The sequence below is a fragment of the Branchiostoma floridae genome, chromosome 6, assembly GCF_000003815.2.
Source record: "Branchiostoma floridae strain S238N-H82 chromosome 6, Bfl_VNyyK, whole genome shotgun sequence".
Lineage (NCBI taxonomy): Eukaryota > Metazoa > Chordata > Leptocardii > Amphioxiformes > Branchiostomatidae > Branchiostoma > Branchiostoma floridae.
Window position 1 is genome coordinate 3,384,670 of NC_049984.1, and position 21,844 is coordinate 3,406,513.

At 41.7% G+C, this 21,844-nt stretch overlaps 1 protein-coding gene across 2 annotated transcripts in view; it reads left to right on the top strand.

The window, feature by feature from the left end:
• LOC118417332 (adenylate cyclase type 2-like) overlaps positions 1-21,169 on the top strand; it is a 43,413-nt gene extending 22,244 nt beyond the window's left edge. For both annotated transcript variants that reach the window (XM_035822870.1, XM_035822871.1), the window contains exons 5-23: positions 3,454-3,581; positions 4,244-4,402; positions 5,435-5,567; positions 6,489-6,686; positions 6,986-7,047; positions 7,387-7,467; positions 7,915-7,984; positions 8,296-8,393; positions 9,009-9,093; positions 9,474-9,602; positions 11,822-11,941; positions 12,565-12,737; positions 13,203-13,290; positions 14,081-14,242; positions 15,759-15,905; positions 16,643-16,738; positions 17,175-17,298; positions 18,375-18,499; positions 19,125-21,169. In XM_035822870.1, the coding sequence (XP_035678763.1) occupies positions 3,454-3,581; positions 4,244-4,402; positions 5,435-5,567; positions 6,489-6,686; positions 6,986-7,047; positions 7,387-7,467; positions 7,915-7,984; positions 8,296-8,393; positions 9,009-9,093; positions 9,474-9,602; positions 11,822-11,941; positions 12,565-12,737; positions 13,203-13,290; positions 14,081-14,242; positions 15,759-15,905; positions 16,643-16,738; positions 17,175-17,298; positions 18,375-18,499; positions 19,125-19,295 (2,349 nt within the window). In that variant the 3' untranslated portion in view covers positions 19,296-21,169. The remainder of the gene's footprint in view (positions 1-3,453; positions 3,582-4,243; positions 4,403-5,434; positions 5,568-6,488; positions 6,687-6,985; positions 7,048-7,386; positions 7,468-7,914; positions 7,985-8,295; positions 8,394-9,008; positions 9,094-9,473; positions 9,603-11,821; positions 11,942-12,564; positions 12,738-13,202; positions 13,291-14,080; positions 14,243-15,758; positions 15,906-16,642; positions 16,739-17,174; positions 17,299-18,374; positions 18,500-19,124) is intronic.
• Positions 21,170-21,844: the final 675 nt, after the last annotated feature.

Consider the following 21,844-nt stretch of genomic DNA (forward strand, 5'->3'; position numbering starts at 1 on the left):
CAGGTGATGCACACTTGAGGTCGTCATGACTAGCGATGTTCTGCAGGTGTGGCAGGCTGCAGATGAACCATTCCAGGTTCTCGTCACATCGTAGCTTGTTGTTGTCCACGTGAATTTTCAGGTACCTGTCTTGCTGCAGACGCAGGATATTTCTGCTGATGGCAACAATGTTATTCTGGTCTAGTTTTGCTTTTGTCAAAGATTTTGGCTGCAGGAGGGCCTCAACAGGCACAGAGGTCAGCTGGTTGTTGGACAATTTTAGCATTGAGAGACGAGGCAGGCCACGGAATGCATACGGTGATATGCTTGAGATGGCATTGTTTTGGAGATACAACGAATAAAGTCTTCCAAGCCCAAGGAAAGTGTCAGGTACTGAGGGTTAACAGAAAGTTGTATTAATGGTTTACTTGGGAGAAAAAAACTCGACAACAAGAGGGATCTATCATAATAATAATTTACATTTGATACTTGTAGTATATATGAATAACTGCCAACCTGATGAAGTCATTTACGGATACTTGTAGTGGTTTTCATCTAATTACAAAAAATCATTTTCTTATACCTACTGATGATTAGTAGATATCATGATGTGCGAACGTGAGTTTGTAACTTTTATCATTATGCGCATGAAAGTTTCATTACAGTGATATGTACCAAAGGGCTGTATTTTCTCGTAGCAAAAAAAGACATTAGGACAATAAAACTTGATGAAGTCATCCATATGGTTCAAAGCATTATATTTAGAATTCTTTCATGCCCATCTATCAATATTTGTGATAATTCCATTCTTTCTTATTTCATTGATTCATTGATTAGATAACAATTAATGAAAGGTCACTGCACTTTGCACTTACATTTACATTTATTTTCAATAATCTGTGAGCTGTGTTTGATACAGCTGAAACTTTCGCGGTCGTTTCATGTTCGCATTTTTTGCGGTGGCCGCTTCAGCACAAACTTAAAACCACTGCAAACATTTTCCATGTCAGTAAGAAACTACAGTGCATGGAGCTGCCACGAACTTAATCCACCACGAAAAGTCCTTTTTCCCGCTACTGCGAAATTAAATCCCTGCGTACTTAAAGGCATTTACAGTACGCTTTCAATAAAACAATGCATTTGGCACCTGGAATCCGGCAAAGTTCATTCACCTTTCTGGCACCTTCGCCCAACTTCCCGTTTGAGGCCTTGATGTGCCTACAAAATTGCGGACATACAGCACTTCAAGCAAACATGCCAACTGATTAGAATGCATACCTCTGCTTTCATGGCTTGATAAAGAAAACTACTTATAACATTTTCAAGATGCAATCATCAGGATCCCTTTCAACTCACCCAGTCGGGAGATCCGGTTGTTCGAAAGGGCCAGGCTGCTGACGGAGTGCAGACCTCTGAAAGCGCCCGGCTGTACGGTGGAAACATTGGACCACAGGATCCTCAGGAACCGAAGGCTGGAGATGGCTGGGAAAGACCCTTCCAGGAGGACAGGGGAGCGGAGGTGTTGGATGTAGATTGATAGAGTTCCCTCCTGGAAACCAGTTGGTACGGCATTGATGCAATGCTTGTGTTCAAAAGTTCCTCCTGGTCCTTTCCAGGTACAGGGGGACTTCTCTCCAAGGCTAGAATGCCATACTCCACACTGACAAGTGAACTGATGGTTGGTTTTACAGCTGCCTGGGCATCCTTGAGCTGCTGCAGGGTTGACATGTCGATGTGTCCAGACCAGAAGAAACAAGACCAGCGCCACGCTTCGCAGCATTCTGGCGACTGATCGAGCTTGGCTCATTTTCTTCTTGCATCGTTTTCAATTATGGAAAACTTGAATATAGATCGTGCACTTTATATTCATTTGTTGGGTGCAATTGCCAACAACTTGTAATCATGTTGTTACAAATTTGTCTGAGGAAGTTGCTGTTCACTTCAGGAAATATTGTTGGTGATAAGAAAAGTCATTTTGGTATGACCCGGCCATCATGGGTATTGAATCCGCAACGTCCTGGATACAAAGCGAGGACTTTACCATTGGATATATGTGTCATGTTTAAATTCATTTCAGTCAACACCAATGCATGGACGAAAATTTCTCTATGAAATTTCTCTAGAAGTTAAACCGGACAGTGAGTGTGTGTTTGAGTGATCAGTTTAATCAAGGGTAGCCTGAATATTCATTTACACCTCACTTTTATATCAATTGGGAACGTTTTGTAATTATGTTCTTACAAATTTGTCTGCAAATTTGCTTCAGATGTGAGCAAACGTCATTGGTAAATAGGAAAGGTGTGAAAGTCATGGCAGGCACCACCTACGCATGGACGGAAATTGCTTCATTACCATAACTGAGGGTAGCCTGAATATACAAACTACAACCTCACTGTGAGAAAGTTTGAAGCATGATGCCAATGTTTAGCATTTCTATCTCTTTTAATTGTTCTGAGATATTTAGAATCATTTCCATCTTGGGGGAAGTCAAAATCTCTGTGTCATTTAGTGGTCAATGGGACGCGAGTGATTGACTCAGAGATGAAATTTGAAGGTGCTGTATTCACAATGGTTACAAGCTATATGCATGTCGATGGTAGGACTGTTAAGGGAATTACATAACCCCTATCAACACTGATCGCTGTGACCTCGCTTCCTCAATAGCATAATATAACATCCCGGAGTGGTGCTAAATTTATAAGCTATGATATTACAATAATTCATTTATTGTTGGTAAAATGTTTCAGTCTTAATTTTTAGTCAACTTTTTTGTGTGAACCAACCAGAAGAATCATAAGATTCTATCTTAGTCTTTTATTAAAAATCCTAAAGATACTGTCTGGATCAGGATTTTGATCCAGATATGTCCATCCTTACTGATTTATTATCAACTATGAGTAGCGCATTGGTCTCGGAATCAACAGGTCCCGAGTTTGATACCCCAACACTGTGCCCATAGGAAAGGCACTTCACACCACTCTCCCTTACAGTGGAGCAGGGCTCTAGCCAGCTCGAAATTTTTTCGGTCAGCCAATTACCATTATCATGAAAACACTATTCCAGGAGTTACAGAGACTGAACTGAGACCTTGAAAAACGGGTTTTTAATGAGATTATTGTATGCAAAAGGGAAACCGACACACTTTGTCAACAATCATAACAATAGCAAAACAAACAGTGTGTGGCTTTTACAGCGGTGGAAGGCGTCCTCAAGCCGCCTGTAGCTTTTACCAAGGATTTTTGTCCGTCAAGGTTGACGGATCAGTTTTAAAATTTTTGTGTCACACGCAGCAAATTTCTGTCAATTGACGGAAAAACGGATGCTGGCTAGAGCCCTGCAGTGGAGCAACAGAAACAGCGCCTCTACAGCTAATGTGTATGCTTACTCTACAGATTTGGTCGCCAATATCCCAACATCTGCACATTTTTCCATTTAGCTCTTGCAACAAATGATTTTGATCTCTTTCTGTTTCAGAAAAATAACTGCATGAGGATTAAGATCCTGGGTGACTGTTATTACTGTGTGTCGGGCCTGCCTGATCCCATCCCAGACCACGCCAAGAACTGCGTCAAGATGGGCCTCGAGATTTGTGACGCCATCAAGTAAGGCTTACATCTTAAGCTAAAACCTTTGCAATATCTAGAAATGGATAATCTTTAAGATACATGTGCTTAAGATGTCATGAAGCTCATGCTGTTCAGAGTGATGTTTATAATTGATGCAAAGTTCAGTTATAGGTTTGTGAAGTTTACTATATCTGCCTCCTATCCTCTATTTAAGAAGAACGTTGAGCATTTTGTTGCACCATAGTGCTTACATGGAACTAATTGTCAGCAAATACAGCAAGGATATCTTCACTAGGTATCTTTAAACAACACAGAAGATGTGCAAAGGTTAGGTGTGACAGGCCTACAAAGTATCAATTTAATGGAAAGCTGATGTGCTTGCCAAAGGGCAGTACCATTGGCAGAAGACCAAGTGATTTCTGTTGAATTGACTGTAGAACTGACCAAGCTTTAGGCTAATTTCTAAGCGAGACCCAAAGTGAAGTACTCAGGCTCACACAAGTGGGTGCCAAAGGGTGAATTTATCTCAAAGTATGATGGAAAATACTAACTGGAGGTAAGGATGTAGTGAGCAATCAAGGAGTGGGTGCGCTACAGTGGGTATGGTCCCTGTTTGATAAAAATTCCAAAGCTTGCCACCCTTAGTTACACTGGCAAAACAATGCTGTTAAGGATCTTTCATCCCTGTTGTCTTCCAGGAAGGTTGCCTGGGCAACAGGAGTGGACATCAACATGCGCGTGGGGGTTCACACAGGAAACGTGCTGTGTGGGGTCATCGGCCTGCACAAGTGGCAGTACGACGTCTGGTCCCATCACGTCACACTCGCAAACCACATGGAGTCAGGAGGCAGACCGGGGTAGGTTGGATAGTACTTGTAGTAGTAGTAGTACTTGTAGTAGTAGTAGCATGCCTGGGTAGGCAGTAGTAGTAGAAGTAGTAATAGTAGTAGTTGTGGTAGCAGTAGTAGGAGTAGTAGTAGTAATAGTAGTAGTAGTAGAAGTAGCAGGTATGGGTAGGGTAGAAAGTAGAAGCGGTATAAGTAGTAGTAGTAGTAGTAGTAGTAGCAGGTCTGAGTAGGTTAGATAGTAGTAGTAGCATCAGTAGTAACAGTTTCCAATTTATATGTTAACTTCCCTATGGTTGCAATATAAGCTAGTCATATGGAGGGTGTATGTAAATGTCTTTTCCATTATAACCACACTGTCAGGTAACTATAGGGCAAGGGTACATTCAGGAAACAAAGTAAATTGTGTACTATATACAAAAGTATCAGTCATTATGTTACAGAGCAGGTTCTCCTTGGTCTTAGTTAACAACCAAGGCTGTGAATATTCAAGCTTCTGATGCGTCATAGCATCATAACTAGCCACCCAAAGTTCAGCACCAAGGACAAGGACACCATTATAAGCTGTTGTCTATAGGGCATGTTGATTGAAGAATCATTTTGCCATTTCAACTGCTTTCAGATGCCTATTGATAAATACATATGTCTGAGATCCATGCCAGTGATTTTTAATGAAAAGTAGTGATAATGTAGAGAGAAACAGAGATATCATCTAACTGAACAGTTGAACTGATGGTCTAAGATATTCACTTCTAAACGTGTTATTCTTTATGATTGGCTGTCAATAGACAAATAAAAGAATAAGAACTCTGACGAGCTGTTTCTGGTAGAAATCTCTCACAGATGTCATGCAGTGATTGATTGATTGATCAGTTGACCTATTAATTGATTGATTGATTGATAAATCCATTGATGTGATCAAAGTTTCCAACACAGGAAAACACAGGAAACTGACTTAACTTGGGCCTGAACTACAGCCTTTCTCATGTCGTTATGTTTTCCTCACGATGACTGATCCAATTTTTTGATTGGTTGATTTCCTAGGAGGGTTCACATCACCAAGGCAACGCTGGACGAGCTGCAAGGTCACTACAAGGTCGAGCCGGGGGATGGCCATCTCAGGGATGATTACTTAAAGGAGAACAATGTAGAAACTTTCTTTGTCATAGATCCTAAGGTAAGGAAACTTTCTTTGTCATAGCTCCTAAGGTAGGCAAGGGGATTTGAAATGCATGTATCCGAATGCCAGGCTCCTTTTCTGTACTGTACTTCAGACTGCTTTAAGTTGAATTTTGTAAGCGCTAGTATTGATGTCATTGCCATATCTTTACTATTATCTAAAAGATATAGTATAAGAGTATAAGACATAGTTGGCATGTATAGTCGAGTAGACGATAGCAATGCCTAGGGATTAGCTTGTTTATTGTAGTGGAAAGTATGGCTATATATATAGAGAGAGGTAGAGATGGACCCTCATACACTTAAGCCTGAGTGTGTGTGGTCCTGTCATTGGCAGCCCTGGAACTAAAAGCTGTGAGTTCTATTCCTGCTGTGTCCCTCACCTGACATGCACGCTATCAGAAAGGGTTGCAGCAGGGTTGTAGCCAGCCTGAAATCATTTTCCGTCCCCTTGACTTTGAATCCTATTGAGCGCCCATGGCAACGTTCTTAGGGGGATTTGGGGGCATGCTCTCCGAAAAATTTTGAAATCTAGACCCTCTGAAATACTATTTTCTGCATTTTGAGGTTTAAATTTTGCTGGTAGACTAAGCTGTTCAACAGCATCTGTTTTGGTGAAAAATTACACAAGGCAGACAGTTTTATCATATCTTATATCGATTTTTGTCCGTCACAGAAGACTGAATGGGCAAATTTTTTTTCTGTCCCTATCTGCAAAATTCCGTCAAAGGACGGAAGGACGGGTGCTGGCTACAACCCTGGGTTGCAGTCCTTAGGACGATATGCCACAAACTTGTCAATACTGTACATATCATCTGTCTTGACCAGTGGAAGACTCGCTCTTCAGTGAGCTGAACTAGATCAATACGACTTATCCTTTTTTTCAACTATCACTTCTAACAGCTGTGCACCGTTTCAGGCCAGAAACAGGGTGACCCCCCACATGTCCCAGCACCGGAAGCTGGCCCGGGACCACAAGCAGCGGGCGTCGGTCCGCATGACGAGGTACCTCTCCACCTGGGGCGCCCACAAACCCTTCCAGGACCTCCCGGATATCAGCCGCAACAGGAACTCCTATCTAATGCCCGAGTCTCCCAGGCCCACGTCACCTACAGCGGTAAGGGTTCAGTTCTACACCAATGTAGGTCTAGAAAGTTAACACGAGTTCACCATTGTTGACTGAATAACCTGTTTTTAAAAACAACGGCTATAGGTTACCCTGTAGATAAAAGTGCACCAGTGTTAGAGACTTATATTAATTTTTCTTACCATAATTTACTAAGACGTATTTGTCTAGGTAACTGATTGGGCAAATAAAAAGAAAAACAGTATGGTTGTCTGTTGTGAAAGTCATGGTCTTGCATTTTTTTATTCATATTGAGGCATGTTTGTTCATGTGATATTTTCTATCCACAGCACCCAGACCAGGTACATGTTAATGTGATCAGGATCAACTGTGTGCCCTGTTCAGATATAAGGTAAGGAATCAACCAGGTTTTGATGATGGTTAGTAATACATGAAATTTCTTTTTCATCTATTTTTGTACTTCACTCTGCTTTGACCTATGCAGCATAATAAGTTGCTCTCAACAACAAAATATTAACCATTTTTATGATCAACTAGCATTTAGAGAAAGCTTAAAAACCTTTAGGAAGAGTAATCTATTCATATAGATTAAAAAAAAACCATTTAGTTTATGGTAAGGAACAGATTAGAATATGCCTGTATTCTGTATTCATATGGCTTTAACATTTCCACACTACTTGGTACTACTGTGTTATATCTTACTTCAAAAATCTGCCCACTCCCTCCACAGTGGCAGTGTCCAGCCCTGTGCCTTGGAAGACCAGATTAATGAAAGGATGGAGCAGGCCATCGAAGGCATCACTACACACAAGTAAGAACTGTTTAATTCTACTCTGTTAAGCAGGTTGTATTTCTGGCAAAGTTTCTTGATCTTTATGCGATGAAAATGAAAATGAAATTACAGGTACTAAAATACAACATACATACAGTCTAGAACATACCTGTTGTTTCCGATTTTTGTTAACCATATCATGCATATTAACGTGGGAGTTTTGAGTTTTAGAAAAAAGACTGATCATGAGTACAATGTATGTTCACCTTGACATGCCAGATGATACTGTCAGACTATGTTCAACATATTTTCTCAAACTGTTAAATGAAAAAGATAGAAGGTAACTATGCTTCTTTTTAGTCTAGTTTCCCTTTGCATAATAATTAAGGACCAAAAACAGGACTTCCTTGCATCATTGTGTAATAGAAAGTAGTAAAAAAAAACGTGCTGTTTTTCTCAAATCATGTTGTAATATTTTCCACACAGGCAGTGGATAAAATCACCAGACATGCACAGACTGACTCTGGGCTTCAAGAACCCAGAATGGCAGGAGAAGGTCAGTATCATGGATGATAATAACTAACATCTCTTGTGTCTTAGAACCATAACACCCACCAAATATTCAGCACCAAGGACAACAGCCCCAAATTGCAACAACGACTTGTCCAAAATGCATTGTTCTAATGCCTGTTGTTGCATATAAATGTCTTGCACATGCTTGGACAAAGATGTGGTATCTAGGTTGCAAACTACCAGGTGCCTCTGTCCTACAGGTTAATACTGTGGAGGTTGTGAAGTCTTCTTCTTATGTTGTCAGATCGGTGGCAGGATTCAAACTCATGTTGTAACTGATTTTTTTCCCCACAGTACCGGGAGATGAAAGTGCCAATGTTCAAGTTCAATGTGCTGTGTGCCTTCATGATTTTTGTTACCATGGCGATCGTCCATTTTACTGTTCTTCCGCCGTAAGTAGAAAATTGTATTAATTTTGCTATAAGTGAAAATCTAATGATCCATTGCAATCTACAGTCTCTAGTAATTGTTGTGTTTATTTGTTTTATTCTATCATTTTACAAACTGTATCAACTAGAAAATAGAAAGAGGTCAGCAGTAACTGCAAATAGCCTAATATTAAAGAGAAACAGGAATTTTTTTAGTAAATTGATAACAGAGATAAGTTGAATTGATATTGTATTGTTTCATTCACTATACATACTTCAGACAAAATCTCACAAAAATTGCCTTTTTGTCAACATGTAAAGTGTAATGTATGCCCCATAGATTTTCAGCCATATTGTTTAAACTGCCTATAACAATAAGAATGCCACTCTGGTAAGCAATAAGTCTTAAGCAATTAGTCACTATGGACAAAATTCTTCATGCATGGAGAACACTTTCAAGCCTGGTTTGAGCGGGAGCTCGACCAAAGTTAAGTAAGTAAGTCTTCATGCTTGGGGCAATAGAAAAATCATCTGAGTGACCACCAAAAAGTGGTAACATTGGCCTGGTTTTACTGTATCATTACAAACCAAAATGAGAGCTAACTATACCATTGACTGATCCTTCTCCCTCCCCTGTAGAACCCCCATCCTGATCTGGAGCTATCTTCTCAGCACCTTCACGCTGCTCCTGGTCTTATTTCTCAGCTTTGCAGAAAACATACAGGTAACAAACTTATAGATTTAATAAGAGTTGCATTGTTTCGGTCATTATACTTAAGACAAAATTGCAAACAATTGCCCTATTAGAGCATTTGGCCTAAGTGTAATATAACATTTATTACTCTCATTGACAGTTCATGTGTTTGGCAATGAATGTAATCATGGGTGGAATTGTCCTCCATTCCTGCAGTCACATTTACATTAAATTTTCCTTGTAACCTAGTTCTCTTAATTTTTTTAGGTCTTGATACAGTGCAAAGAACTGTCACTCCCCATACAAAGTTTCACTGTGAAATGGGTCTTCATCATGTATCAAACTCACTCTTTCCAGAATTGATAAAGTTTGTGTTAACTTTGTTTCCTCAAATTTTAATTTTTCTGCAGTGTTACAAGAAGCACCGGCACCCCACATTCAGTTTCCTTGCCTCCATGACTTCCAAATACTGGTGGCTCAGGAGATGTCTGGCGCTGCTGGTGCTTATCACCATTCTTACTGTGGCAGCTACCAGTATCGTAAGTCTCACCGTACAGTTAACCATTCTCACTGTGGCAGCTACCAGTATCGTAAGTCTCACCGTACAGTTAACCATTCTCACTGTGGCAGCTACCAGTATCGTAAGTCTCACACTACAAAATACAGTAATTACGAGGTCTAGAAGTTTTCTATCTGTAATTGGCTGCCTTAGAGAAAAGATTCGAGAAAACTGCAGTCTATAGCTTTTGTCTGACCATAGTATTTAGTACATGTACTTTCCAAAAAAAATGTTGCTAAAAATGAATCTAAATTTTCCCTTTTGTTATAGACTCCTATAAAAAAGATGAACATATAAACCTGCATGTACATATTAATCAGATTCATGAAAACTGCTTTGATTTGTGCTCCAGTTATGATGTGGTGGAAGCAGGTCTCCATAGCATTTGCATTATGCTCTAATTGTCTTAAGTTGCTCCTTTGCTCTATACTGTTATGAAAAGTTGACAACCTAAATATGAAAATCAGATTAATGAAAACCACTATGTCTGTGCCCCAGTTATCATAAGATTGTGGTCAAAGCAGGTCATTCGGTGTCCATAGGAATTTAATAAGTAAACGCTTTTATTAAATTCTAATAAATAAGTTTTCCCTTTGGTCCATACTGTTATGAAAAGTTGGACATATGACCTACATATGAAAATCAGATTTGTTCTGTCTGTTCCCCAGTTCAGTCGAACCGCAGGTCACCCTAGAACGCGTTATTCTCTGAAATACGGCTTACGCTGGGTCACTGACTGACCCCGCTGCATGGGTGTAAACTACAGCTTATTTTGCAACAAAGACACCTTAGATATACATAATGTCTATACTTTTTCGTATCTACAGGATTTGCCCAGCACAGCCAAGTGGATATTTATTGCATTGCCAAAGATCAGCCAACGTTGTGGCCCCTCGAAAAAAAGCAATTTTCGGTCTGTGTATTTGTGATTATCTTTTCTCCAGTTGGCCGGGGCACAATCAGTTTTGTCCACAGTCGGACAGTCCAGTTCCTCACCTTTACATTGATACCAGACTTGAAGGGTAAATTTTAGGAGAAACGGTTTTGCCCCCAAAAAAACTGCGAACATGCGCAAATCACAGTGGTGAAGTTTCAGTCTGGTTGTAGCTACCCAAGCACACTACCCTGCGGACGGACCCAATTTTTGTACATTTTGCATTGTGTCACAGACCCCATTTCTTGGTATAAGAATCTGAATGGGTGCGGCTGTCACATGCAATATAATAAGTGGCATGATGATTATAAAACACACATAGACACAGAGTTTTAGTACAAAGTAAGAGTTTTTAAGATTCATCATATTTTTAGTCAATCTGTTTCGAACTCCTGGTCCGAACCTGGGTTCGAACGGTGGAACCCAGCCGGTACGTTCCATGTTCGCGCCGCGGGGGTCAGGCCTAATGTTGCAAGTTCAACCAGCATTTGGAAAAGTTGATATAACTAACGGCTCAAGTCTTGCCATCGCAAATAGATTTCGGGAAGCCCACCAAAATAAAACTAACATTATCCAGAGGCCAGAATAAGTAGGATTCATGTGCAAGCGTAATGATGTCAAAACATCATGGCTGAGTTTTGTAAAGCATGAGTGAAAGATCAGTGTGTGCGGTTTCTCATTCGAAAAAAGACGCCGGGGAATTTGACATGACTGTAGTTTTTTGGGGGGCAAAACCGTTTCTCCTAAAATTTACCCTTCAAGTTTGGTATCAATGTAAAGGTGAGGAACTGGACTGTCCGACTGTGGACAAACCTGATTGTGTCCCGGCCAACTGGAGAAAAGATAATCACAAATACACAGACCGAAAATTGCTTTGTTTCGGGGGCCACAACGTTGGCTGAACTTTTGGGATGCAATAAATATCCACATGGCTGTGCTGGGCAAATCCTGTAGATGTGAAAAAGTATAAACATTATGTAGGTCTGAGGTCTTTTTGTTGCACAACAGGCAGTTGTTTATACGCATGCAGCGGGGTCAAACCAGGACAAACTGCGTTCTGGCTTATGACCTGTCCAGAGAAGGCTGCGCAGAACGGATGCGCATAGAGCTCTGCGGTTCGACTGAGTTAGATTGTGGTCGAAGCAGGTCATTCGGTCTCCATAGGAATTAGAGCTTTTATCATATTCTTTTAAGTTTTCCCTTCAGTCCATACTATTATGAAAAGATGGATATATGACCTATATATTGTTATGTTTGTTCTCCAGTTAGATTGTGGTCAAAGCAGGTCATTTGGTCTCCATAGCAACGGGAGTGGCACCGACCCAACTCCCAGCATGCCTCGGTGTCCCAACTCTACAAGTGCCTCCTGCGTACAAGTGTCACCAGTAAGTATTACATGTACGTACACCACTTGCACATGAAGTAACATATTTCCGAAATAAAGCAGTCGGCGTGATTATGTTCACATTGAAGCAGGATGCTCTTGCAATAACAATTGGAACAAATATTTTTTATATTTTGCTGTTTGTGATCTAGCTCAATACCTACCTGTCTGTATAACGTATTCTCCTACTACAGCAGAGATGAATGATGAATCTGAGATAGAATCTCCTTGTGACGCTCACAGTAACTGAAAATCTAATGTGAGAAGGCAGAGGGACCAGAAGGAGTATCTAACGACAACTAAGCAGCTGTCCTGCATCATGGTGTTTCTACAGACAGGTTTCTCCATAAAGCTCATGTGTAACACCAAAGGGTGGTTGTACCGGCTATATACAAAATGTACAAGAAGATACAGATAAAGAAACTAATCTATATGCATTCCTTTCTCCACAGTATTTGTTCCTGAGCTACCTGCTAGGGATGCTGTCCTGTATGGTGTTTCTCCAGACAGGGTTCTCCGTGAAGCTGGTGTGTTACGCTAAAGGGCTGTTACCAGCTACATACATGACATTGTACATATACACAGATACAGAACTAATCTGTGTATATTTTGCTCTCTCCACAGTACTTTTTCCTGAGCTACCTGCTGGGGATGTTGTCCTGTATGGTGTTTCTCCAGACAGGGTTCTCCGTAAAGCTAGGTGGGCTGACCCTGGCCCTGGTGGTGTACAGTGTTCTCATACACCACACACACGCATGGGTCTTCAACGGCTTCGACTGTTTGTACACAAATATGAGGTGAGTTAGCTAAGCTGATATAGTTTTTGATCTTTTGTATTCAAGTTCATTCAAAACCTGGCATAGGTAACCTCCTCCAGTTACAGGCCACATTAAAACCCCCATCACAAATCAAGAATTGAGCTCAACTGACGTGTTGGTGAGCTCCAAATGGGTATTTTTGACCAGAGAGCAACCAACCTCCTGGCAATTACGCAGGCTTTTTGGACTATTTCTAGCAGCTTGGACGACATTCTCGGGTTTTGTGGGTACCTTACTTTTATTGGGGAGGTTAAAAGGTTTTGGATAGAGAGAGATGGAATCGGCATCTCAATACTGTCCCTTATACTTACTGTTCATGACAACCCAGTGCCCATACATACAGCCTCAAAATGGCTATGGGAACACCTCTACCTTGACCTTTTTTTATATCAAATTAGACTGTATTTGTTAGAATAAACTGTCTTGTTCTTTGTAACTCTGCAGCAAGGACAATTTTTATATTGAGCTTCACCAGCGAGGCACCATCTACCTGGTTCTGCTCTACATCACTATCCTGGTCATCGACAGACAGGTGAGATGTACAATCCCTGTAAGTTCCAGTTCAGGAAAAATGACAGATCGAGCTGGAGGTGCACACTATCCAGGCAGCTAAAATCAGGCTAGGAGAAGCCTAATGCACATGGCAGAAGAAAAGCACATCCTGAGAAAAGACAGTTAAAACAGACCTGAGTCAGCTTACAGATGTACCCTGTGTGACAGAGACTGTCATTCTCTTATAGGACTGTTTAGTCATTGTCAAAGCTGTAGGGCTGATATCAATTAGGATTTTGCCATGGTCAATATTGACCAAAGGAGGCCTTACATTGTGGAAATAAATTAGTATACTTTTCCATTCTCCTTCTACTTTACTGACTAGTGTCCCCATCTCCAGGTACGTAGAATGTAGGTTGGACTCTTTCCTCATCTAACCAAATTCCAACAAACCACACGTACAGTCATCCCTCAGTAAGTCATCTGGAGCCACACAGTTCCAGATTAAGAACTTTATTCAGCCTGCCAAACTGGTTTTGTCCCCATCTCCAGTTAGAGTATACCTCCGGGATGGAAAACAGTCCTTGGGCTGTACACAGGCTTGTAATCCCTGTAGTCTTGTGAAAATACAATCTACAAGTTAGACTAAGTGCACTTTTCAAACCTCCATCTGCTTGACTGTCCCCATCTGCAGAAGGTACACAAGCTGTACACAGGGAGGTACACGGCTGTACATGGCTGTACACAGTCTTATAAGTCCTGTAGTCTTGTGAAAATACAATCTAGTGCACTTTTCAACCCTCCATCTGCTTGACTGACCCCCTCTCCAGGTGGAGTACACCTCTCGGATGGACTTCCTGTGGAAGACGAAGTGTAAGCGGGAGGGGGAGGAGGTCGGGACCATGGAGAGCCTCAACAAGGTCCTGGTGGAGAACGTCATGCCGGTCCACGTGGCCGATCACTTCCTCAGCTCATCCGCACGCTCTTCAAGGGTTAGAAATCTTTTCTTAGTCCTTATTAATTCTAGTAGCAATATACCCTAATACATATAGTTCCGATATACTGGAGAGCCTCAACAAAGTGCTGGTTCCGGTCCACGTGGCCGATCACTTTCTCAGCTCATCCTCTCGCTCATCAAGGGTTGGCAGACTTTTCTTAGAAGCAGTTGCTTTGTGGTTAGTGTGCTTGCCTTACACAGATAGTAGGCAGTGTGGTTTAGATTCCCAGACAAAGTCATACAGTAACTTTAACAAGGGGGCCCAAACCTACACTTGTCTAGTACATCATGCTGGCCGGTCACTTCCTCAGCTCATCTGCACGCTCTTCAAGGGTTAGCAGATTTTTTTCTTAGACCTTAAGTCCAGAAGCAGTAGCTTCGTGGTTAGTGTGTTAACCTTATACATATAGTGATGTGCTGTGGATTGGATTCCCAGACAAAGTCATAGTTAATGACTAGAGGGCCCAAACCTACATGTACGCTTAGTGTATGATGCCCATCCACGTGGCAGATCACTTGCTCGCTCTTCAAGGGTTAGCAGACTTTTCAAGCACTCAGCACTTGAATGAAAGAATATCGATGGCAGTTGAAGCCTATTAGTGTTATCACTGATATATTTGGAAGGACTAAAGGTTCAGCTGTTTGATTCATCAGAATGTCAATATTCTAGAGTAACTGGATGATTGAGTGTTAGATTAAGGGTAGCAAAGTTGATTACGCACATCCATCAACACAAAGAACACCCCAGTTCAACGCCCACTTCAACCAAACAGACCATAGCAATGCAGACCTTGAAGTCCTTGGCATCGAGAAGCTCTGCTGCACAGGAAATGAACATTCCACAAGACAATACCGCCTACAACGGGAACCCTACTGGATTCACCGACTCAGGATATTACATCCATAAGGCCTGAACCAGGAGTCCTTAGAGAATACAAGAGCTTGCAAGAATAGCAGCCCTGTTGCGACAGTAACCCAAAAGAAGAGGAGAGAAGACACTTTAAGAGTACTTGCATATTATTGGTAGTGTACGGAAACTGAACAATCGCTTGTCTTCAGATTCTAGGCTAACCTTAATTATTGCTTCCGCGTATTGGGACTGCGTAGCGCAGTGGGACCGTGTTCGCCCCGTGACCGAGAGGTTGCGGGTTCGAATCCGCCTGCCGTGTTACCGATCTTGTGCCCTTGGGAAAGGCACTTTACACGGCTTTCCTCACTATACTCAGGTGAAAATGAGTACCTAGCTTCGGCTCACGGTGATTTACATCATTCACCCGGACGGGAGACCTGGCGCATATGAAAGGGTATGTCACCCCGTAAGGGGCGGTATAACCCCGTCGTGTGTAAACATGTGCGAACATGTGTGATCACGTCGACCGATGATGTATGTTCGTCTGTATCTCTGTGGATCTGCTGCTACCAGCCCAAAGCTGCCTTGGCAGATCTGTGTAATGAGTTGTATCATTGGCAAATAAAAAAATAAATAAATTGCTTCATGCCCTTCCTTGCAGGAGCTGTACAGCCAGTCGTATGAGTTTGTCTGCGTGATGTTTGCTTCCATCCCAAACTTTAAGGAGTTCTACGTGGAGACTGATGTGAATAAGGAGGGTCTGGAGTGTCTTAGACTTCTGAACGAGATTATAGCAGACTTCGATGAGGTGAGAGACTGAAGCTCAGAATATACTTTGTGGCTGAGTTATGTACTTGAGTTGTAGCACATTGAATTGTCATCAAGTGTTCATTTGTCTGTTTTGGTCTTTTTCTGATACATTTTATAGAAAAATATGAGCATGAAAATCATGGAGCAGCAAAATGTACAGTTACTGTAGTATTTGACAACATTCAAGTCATGTATTTCTAGTCCAAAAGGATTAGTATATCAACAGCTGCCATCATATTACCTGCACGTAGGACTTGAAGAACATGGTCATATTTGTCACTGACGAAGGATAGTGGATTCTATCCAAAAGGTCTTACTGTTTCCAAAACCATATTCAGTTGCTTGAGTAACTACTTTTTGGCATATGGTCATATTTGACAAGCATCTGCTATAGACAGTGCTTAATGCTTGGGTGAATGGCAAGAACAGTGCAAGGGCCAACTAATGGTCAGCTGGTCCATAACATGAAACAGGTTTGACTACTGGCATATCGTTTTGGAGGGTTGATTCACTGATTGGCAAGAGGAGTCTGTTTAAGATACGACAAGATGCTTCGATGAAGGTTAGACACCCAGGTCTTAAGATTCGCCGAAAAGCAGTAACTGAAGCTACTGGATATGATTTTGAAAACAGACGGTTCAGACAGCCATCCGGTGTCTTTGGTCAGTGACACGACAAGATGCTTATGATGAAAACACCAATGACATAGTAAGGTTTTGTCTCCTATCCATGTAGCTCCTGTCCAAGCCCAAGTTCAGCCATGTGGAGAAGATCAAGACCATCGGCAGCACCTACATGGCAGCAACAGGGCTGACCTCCACCACAGGCCAGGTCAGGGGTCATGAACCTTGACATAGTGTGAACAGTTGTCAGAGATTGCAAGACCTGAAAAATATAGCAGCTTTGACTTTTTGGTGTATCATTGAGTTTATAAACATGATATTGTTATATTGACACACAGGCCAAATTTGCTGGGCTATGCATACTCATCATCAGTCGGGCTATGGCTGTGGCACATTGATACACACAATTCCTTGATCTTGGACGTTAAGCAACTACACTACCAGTGGACTAGCCTTCTGAAGTGCTCGCACCTACAGTCTGTATGTGTGGCCCGGGCTTAGAAGGCCGGGCCTGATGCATCTTCTGATCAGGGATGGTGGTTGACCCTTGTTCTAATGTATGGGCAACTATAGCTTTAGCTTAGCATATTCAGTCTGTATCTGAAACGTATACCTGATGTAAGTTGTGATGTCTGTTCCCACAGCAAGGTGTGTCGTACCCAGAGAAGCTGCACCTGATGGGAAACATGGTGGACTTTGCACTGGCCCTGGTGCAGAAACTCCACCTCATCAACAAGCACTCCTTCAACGACTTCAAGCTCAGAATAGGTAACGTCAGAGATGCATTCATTTTGCATGACTCACTTTGCACTGAAAGATATAGTAGTCTGTGTCCCATGTAGCAGATAGTCACATAGATTCTCAAGAGGCATCGTGTGGCGCTAGTCTCCAAGCAGACCCTACGGTGTCTTAGAAATAGTATCAAAGCTGGCCAAGGAGTGTAGCCGGCCAAAGGGAGTCAAATGGGCACCTGGTACTGCTATATTAAGTCCCTTGCCAGCTTTGATACTATCTCTAAGGCACTGTATAGTCTGCTTGGAGACTAGTGTGGCGCTAATAATTATTGGTAGGTGTTTGGCCCAAACTAGTACTCCAGAGGTCCCGGGTTCAAAACTGCTGATGTGCCCTGATGTTGTGCCCCTAGGAAAGGATAGTCACAACAATACACCATTCTCAAGATACATCATGTGGCACTACTGTAAATGCAGAAATGTTCGCGGTGGATAAATGTTTGCGGTTTTCGCGGTGACCGAGTCACCGCGAATTTAAAACCACCGTGAACATTTTCTATTATGATATTAGATTGCAGTCTATGGTGTTACTGCGAACTTAAATCCACCGCAAAAAGTCCTTTTTCCCGCTACCACGAAATTAAATCCCCGCGAACATTTGCAGTATATTATTGGTAGGTGTTTGGCCCAAACTCCAGATTTCCTGGGTTCTGATGTGCCCTGATGTTGTGCCCCTAGGAAAGGCATGTAACATAACTCTCTTCACTCAGGTGTAAATCATGGACATTAAATGGAGGTCCTGGGTTTGGGAGAGCCACACCTTAAGCACGTTAAGAACCCTCTGCACTTATCGAAAAGAGTAGGGGTCCTTCCCGGTGTCATGAGTGGATCAAACCTTACAGTCTGGTTGAAAAGGTGATAGTCACCTGTTATGTCAACCCTTCCATAAATGTGCTAAAACTAGATAAATGAATAATTGACTACAAATGCTGAAATCTAAACTTCCAAAATAAATTTATACATTCTTTGCATTAGTGGGGGGGGGGGGGGAGCAGGCGCTTAATTAAAGTCTCTGACACAAACTCTCTTCTTGTATCCCTGCCTTGCTGTTAGGTATAAACCACGGCCCAGTGATAGCGGGGGTAATCGGAGCCAGGAAACCACAGTACGACATCTGGGGCAACAGTGTCAACGTGGCCAGCAGGATGGAGTCTACTGGGGTCATGGGCTGTATACAGGTGAGCAAAATGTCTAGGCAACATGGACATTTGAAATACACGTCATGACTGGATTATCTGGACAATGTCATGTTGTGAATAGTATTGAGTATAGTAATACATGTATGTGTTATAAGGAGTGCCAAGTTGAAGTGGTTTGTCATTTTGGAATGTGGAAATTGTCCTTTGATAGAGTTTGATTTGATAAAGTTTGGCTGGCCATCAGAGTGCTTTTGTGATGGAGTGACAAGTACAATGTGATAGGCGTGTAGGATTCACCAGTAAGACAGTTTGAATGTCATTGGAAGAATTTGTAGCAAAGTGAAATGGCCATTAGTGATTCTGCTTGACCAGTGGACTTAAAATTGATTGACAAAGGCTGCTTAGCATGTTGTTTGAAGTCCACATTCGGCATACCATTGTTGTATGACCCAAAACTGAGCTCATTCTTGGAATATTTGCTATTGTACTTAAAAAAATTCAGCTGTGTTTTTACCAAAGAGGCAATTTTAGGTTCTTGTGGGCTGTTGGTTTTGTTACAACCTGCTTGAACATTTAAATACTATGATGGCTTGTAATATGTGGCTGAGCCCTAGGTATAATGAAGAGTTCTGCCATGTAAAATGATCTCCCCACTTCTTGACAGGTAACGGAAGAGTCTGCCCAGTTTCTGACAGAGCTGAACTACCATTGTGAGTGCAGAGGACTCATCGATGTGAAAGGGAAGGGGAAGTTAAAAACGTACCTCATAGACACCAGCATGGCCACAGGCATGCAGCACATGGCCAACTACAGTCACAGGATGTCTCTGGAATAACACATGCTTTGACTTACCATCTGATGCCATGGTGAACACATTGTGGACATTTCAGATTCAGTTATGCTCCAGAAGACTTTCAGAAAGAGTGTCATCTGAACAGCTTATGTGACATCTTGTGCTACAACAGCCTCTGTTGGTATGGCCACGGACAAAGAATGACCCATGACAACTGGCCAAGAAAGGTCATGAACTTATCTGTAGCTGGCCAGAATCCTTGTGGTCACCCTAAGAGGAGATGGGTAGACAATGTCGACGTCAAGGAAGATATTTGAAAACTAAACTTGCAAAAGGCCAGGGAACAATGGACGTGAGTGAGTTACCCTCTATTTGAACTGAGAATTATCAGCATGCAAACCATTGTGACAGTGGACCAATATAACAGTTTGTGTTTCAATGCAAAATGGGAAGGCTGTAATTCAAGCCTCATTTTTTATGTTCTAAAAAAAAGGCATGACAATGATGACAAAGCTCAGGACAGTACAGAAATTGCCAGTGTCACTTGACCACGGACAAGGTTCAAATTTGCCAAAGTCTGTCACTGGCCCAGCAAAGATTAGAGCCAGCAGAATCTGAAGGAGAATACAATCAACAGAGTCCTCAGGGATGCAGCCTTTACAGGCAGGACAGCTCTACATGTCCGCTGATGGGAGAGGGGTGCTGACCAAAGTGGAACTTGTGAACATGTTGACCAGATATGTTACTGACTTACTGAAAATGTAAGGCTCATAAATCCAATAACTGCAGCCAATTGGAACATTGTCTAACTACAAGAGACTAGTGTGTCAATGCAGCCTGAAATGTCTTTTTTTTTTTAAACTCTGGAGCAAGAACATTGACTCTCGGTTGCACTTTCTTATAGGAACAAATGATGCCACCAGCAACAGATTATCACTTGCCTACAGGTTCACATCGGCTACTTTGACCATGTCAATAATGCCCCCATGCTGTTGTAGTTGGTACTACATCAAGATTCTGGAGCAAGAACATTGACTTTCAGTTGCAATTTAGCCTTCTGTCATGGAAACAGACGATGCCACCAGCAACAGTGCACTTGCCTGCAAGTGCACACTGGCTACTTTGACCAGGTCAATGATGCCCCCATGCTGTTGCAGTTGGTACTACATAAAGATTCTGTAGTAAGAGCATTGACTTAGCCTTGTGTCATACATGAAGAAACAATGCCACCAGCAACGGCTCATCACTTGTAAACAAGTGCACATTGGCTACTTTGACCATGTCAATGATGCCCCCTTGCTGCTCCAGTCGGTACTACATCAAATTGTCCAATCTTAAATTCCATGAATCAGTCTTGGCTACAGACAATGCAGCCATAGCCAAGCAAATATCAAATTGTTCCATACATACGTAGTATTTCATACACTGTTGGGTCAGTTTCTGTGTCTTTTTTTTTTTACAAAAAGCTAAGAATAATATGCCTACCTGTGATATCCTTGATCAATATCTCCTGAAGTTATCTGCTACAATGTAATTGTTGCTGCAGTGTACACTGAAACTGCAAGATGGCGCATTGCCCATGTGACTCAGGTGTTTTTTATGTACGTTCAATGCATGTACTTTTGTATGTGTCGCCTCTACTGGAGTATTCCCATTGGGAGCCTTTATCAATCAAATCTCTACTTATCCGCCCAATTTATGTTGATGACAGCAACCTGATGGCGTCAGAATTTACAGGTTAAGCATCTGACTCGCCAACAAGTTCAGCATCTGACTCGCCAACAAATCAAACTGGCCAACAGAATGATAACAATGATGTGAACTGCGCAGCTATTTATGTAAAGTGATGCAATGTATGCAGGAGACATTTTGGGTTAACTTTGTGGGAATGGACATAACTTTTTAGATTTCTATGACCTCGACAGTCCTTTTGTCATCTTCTTTATTCTATACATTCTTATACCTTATTTTTGCTGCCATAATCGTTGTAATATAATTACATTGGCACGTGACACAAGTTATAATCACATTGTTTACCAAAGTGTAAGTTTAGTTTCCCTGCAAAGTTCAAACTAAAAGAAAAACTAGAGAAACTCATTAATGTTCTCTTGTCAATCTACTTATATCAAGTTTCAAACAGCCTTCATATCTGGGAGGATTATCTCTTCGCCATAGAGTCCGATGAAGGTGATGCTTTGTTTATCTCCGACAACGGTGCTGTAATGTCCACAGGGTCTGCGTTATATTATTCTATTGTACTGTTTCATTGGATCTTCTATTGAACGGTTTGTGACAATCAATCAGGTCAATCCGTGAAGCGGTATTTGTTATGCCAGACTGCTGTGCAGTTTGGCTTTGTTTCTAATTTCTTATCATTTGTTACATAGACACGTGCACATCGATGCTTTCTGGCCATATTCGACGTCAATAGTCTATGCATAGATCATGTTATTGCAAGATGAATTAGATATTATTTTCATGTCACTGACGCTTATTTAACATCAACTTCTGCGGAACATTTGTTCTTGTTGAGCTTCAGTTACTGTACAGAGATTCTATTAAAAGCTGAATTTGTCTGAAACATGCGTACC